The 2,403-nt window shown below is 44.4% G+C and overlaps 1 protein-coding gene across 1 annotated transcript in view; it reads right to left on the bottom strand.

Moving 5' to 3' along the window:
- Positions 1–451: 451 nt before the first annotated feature.
- Positions 452–2,403, bottom strand: part of Fam76a (family with sequence similarity 76 member A) — a 25,070-nt gene continuing 23,118 nt past the window's right edge. The window contains exons 8-9 of the mRNA XM_026782277.1: positions 1,790–1,891; positions 452–1,044 (exon numbers count right to left, since the gene is read on the bottom strand). Coding sequence (XP_026638078.1) covers positions 958–1,044; positions 1,790–1,891 — 189 coding nt within the window. The 3' untranslated portion in view covers positions 452–957. The remainder of the gene's footprint in view (positions 1,045–1,789; positions 1,892–2,403) is intronic.

The following is a 2,403-nucleotide window of genomic DNA, read 5'->3' as shown; positions in this document are numbered from 1 at the left end:
AAAAAAAAAAAAAAAGTTCTGTTAACAGCCTGGTATGACAGCTGACACAAGCAAGAAACAGGTATGTTTTTAAAAAAGAAGTGGCAGTGTGGGAATTGGAAATTATGTAAAAGGAGAAGGAGGGGTAGATAGAGGAGGGAGTGTCCAGTATAACCTGGACAACCGTTCTTTCTGCCCTTACTTAAAGACAGACTGGTCAGTTCTCTGCACCCTTAAGCATCTCCTCAAATGCTCTTCCACAGAGTCCTCCGAAGGCACTTAGCTCCACACTTAGCCTCCAGCATTACCTTAGCATTGGAACTCTAAGGTAACGAGAAAGAAAAGATCGGATTCTTTTACTAAAAACCAGCAAACGAGACTGCATTATTTTTCTTTTTTTCAAAGAGGCATTGCTTTTACAAGAACTAGCTAGGCTACCATCATTCCTTTATCAAGAAAAGGTTTCCTTTTTAAAAAATAAATAAAACTCTGTCTATACATAGTACAAAGGTCATACATAATATACCTGGAAAAACCCAAGAGTATACCCTGAAGCAAAGGTTTATTGGCGAGAGAAAGCTCTCCCTGCACGAAGTCTCAAGGTGGCAGTTTTCAAGGCTCGGGGGTGGCAGTGATGCACAGTGACGACAGACGACTTGCTCGTGAGGATGGCAGGTGTAACGGTGGACAGAAACTCTGCACATAATACCGAGCAGTGACCACTATAGAAACAGAGAGAGAGGAGCACAGGGGAGCAGAGGAGGAATAGGAGGAAGAAGTCTGAAACCCCAACCGCTGAGCATGCAGTCGTAACAGCACAAACCAGGTGTTTCCACTCAGCCCGCTACATTCGCACAAAGAAGGGTAACGGTAAGAAAATAGAGATTCTGTAAGAAAGCACAGTTCCCAGAGAACAGCCGGGTGGCCAACCCTGACCCAGGAGCAGCGACTGTTGTTGTGGGAGCCTTCTCGTGGTCTTCATGGAGATGTCATGGTGCCTGACTTCTCAGACTTCTTGCTCTTGGACAAAGCAGCTGCCTGTTTCAGAAGCTCCCGGTTTTTGGCCTAAAAATAATAAAAATAAAAAGTCAGTGCAAGAAGAGTTTTCACAGGCTAGTTGGAACATGGCTTCTGTGCAGAGTGAATTTAATGGGCAATAATAACAATAGGAAGGGCAGCTGTCCGTGTAGACGTAAAGGAGGGAACACTATGAGGCAGACACTGGTCCAGAGAGGAGAAATCAAGAGCAAGTTCTGGGCCTGACACCTGGCTAAGTAAGACAGTTTCCGGTAGAAGTGCACTGGTGAGCTTGAGCCCTTGGGGCTACTGCACAAAAAGATGGTGTGTGCAACACAACCAACCAGGAAGCTTTAATGAGCAAGATAGGGAGATCTATAATTCAGACATCTGGACTCACATCTGGTAAATTAAAAAAATAAAAAAGCATATTTTAAAATTTCAGTTCTTGAGAGAAAAAGATGAAAACACAGGGCTGGAGAGATGGCTCAGAGGCTAAGAGCACTGGCTGCTCTTCCAGAGGAACTGGGTTCAATTTTCAGCAACCATATAGTGGCTCAAAGCCATCTACAATGAGATCTGGTGTCCTGTTCTGGCCTGAGGGCAAACATGCAGACAGAACACAGTATACATAATAAGAAATAAATCTTTTAAAAATAAAAAGGTGAAAGCACACCCAACTTAAATAAAAAATGAAAGCTGTCTGAAGTGTACTCTGTAAACACTCAGAGAGAAAGCCATCTAAGGGATGGTTATCAGACAGTCCTGAGCACACTGCTTCCGACTCACTCACCTGCAATTGCTCTGTGACTTCTTTGTGGGTTTTCTCCATTTGGTTCATTTTGGCCCGAGTCTGAGACTCCTGATACTGAAAATCAGCCTTCAGCTCCGTAATCTGAAGGAAAGAGTCCGAGTGACTTAAACTCCTTTATAATGGTGAACGTTTTGGTAGCAGAGATCTAAAAAGACAGTCTTCCAACTTACTGAAGCCCACTTCCACCAACAGCCACACGGCATTCTTTTTCCTTAAGGCTTCTCTGAGGATCCCCAAACTCCTGAGCTCACTACCTTTCTCCCTTCCCTTTTCCTTGCCCTCTCCCCTCCAATCTCTCTCTCCTTTCTTCCTTTTTGGGTTTCGTCACCCAGGCTATCTTCAAAGTCCTAGGGTCAAGAATTCTCCGGTCTCAGTCTCCCAAGTGGCTATGGTTACAGCTGCACACCACCGCGCGCCCCTCCCACTAGTGCCAAAGGCAACCTTGAGTTCAAGGCCGGTCTAGGCTTAAGTAGTGAGACTATCTCAAAAACAAATAAAACAAACACACACCCAAACAACAACAGCAAAAACCTTTAGATACTTAAACTACTAATCATTTTAAGATTTGATTCTCCTTGCCGGGCGGTGCTGGC

This window comes from Microtus ochrogaster, chromosome 10 (assembly GCF_000317375.1).
Source record: "Microtus ochrogaster isolate Prairie Vole_2 chromosome 10, MicOch1.0, whole genome shotgun sequence".
In the NCBI taxonomy this organism is placed as follows: Eukaryota; Metazoa; Chordata; class Mammalia; order Rodentia; family Cricetidae; genus Microtus; species Microtus ochrogaster.
This window is presented reverse-complemented; position numbering and strand designations above follow the sequence as displayed.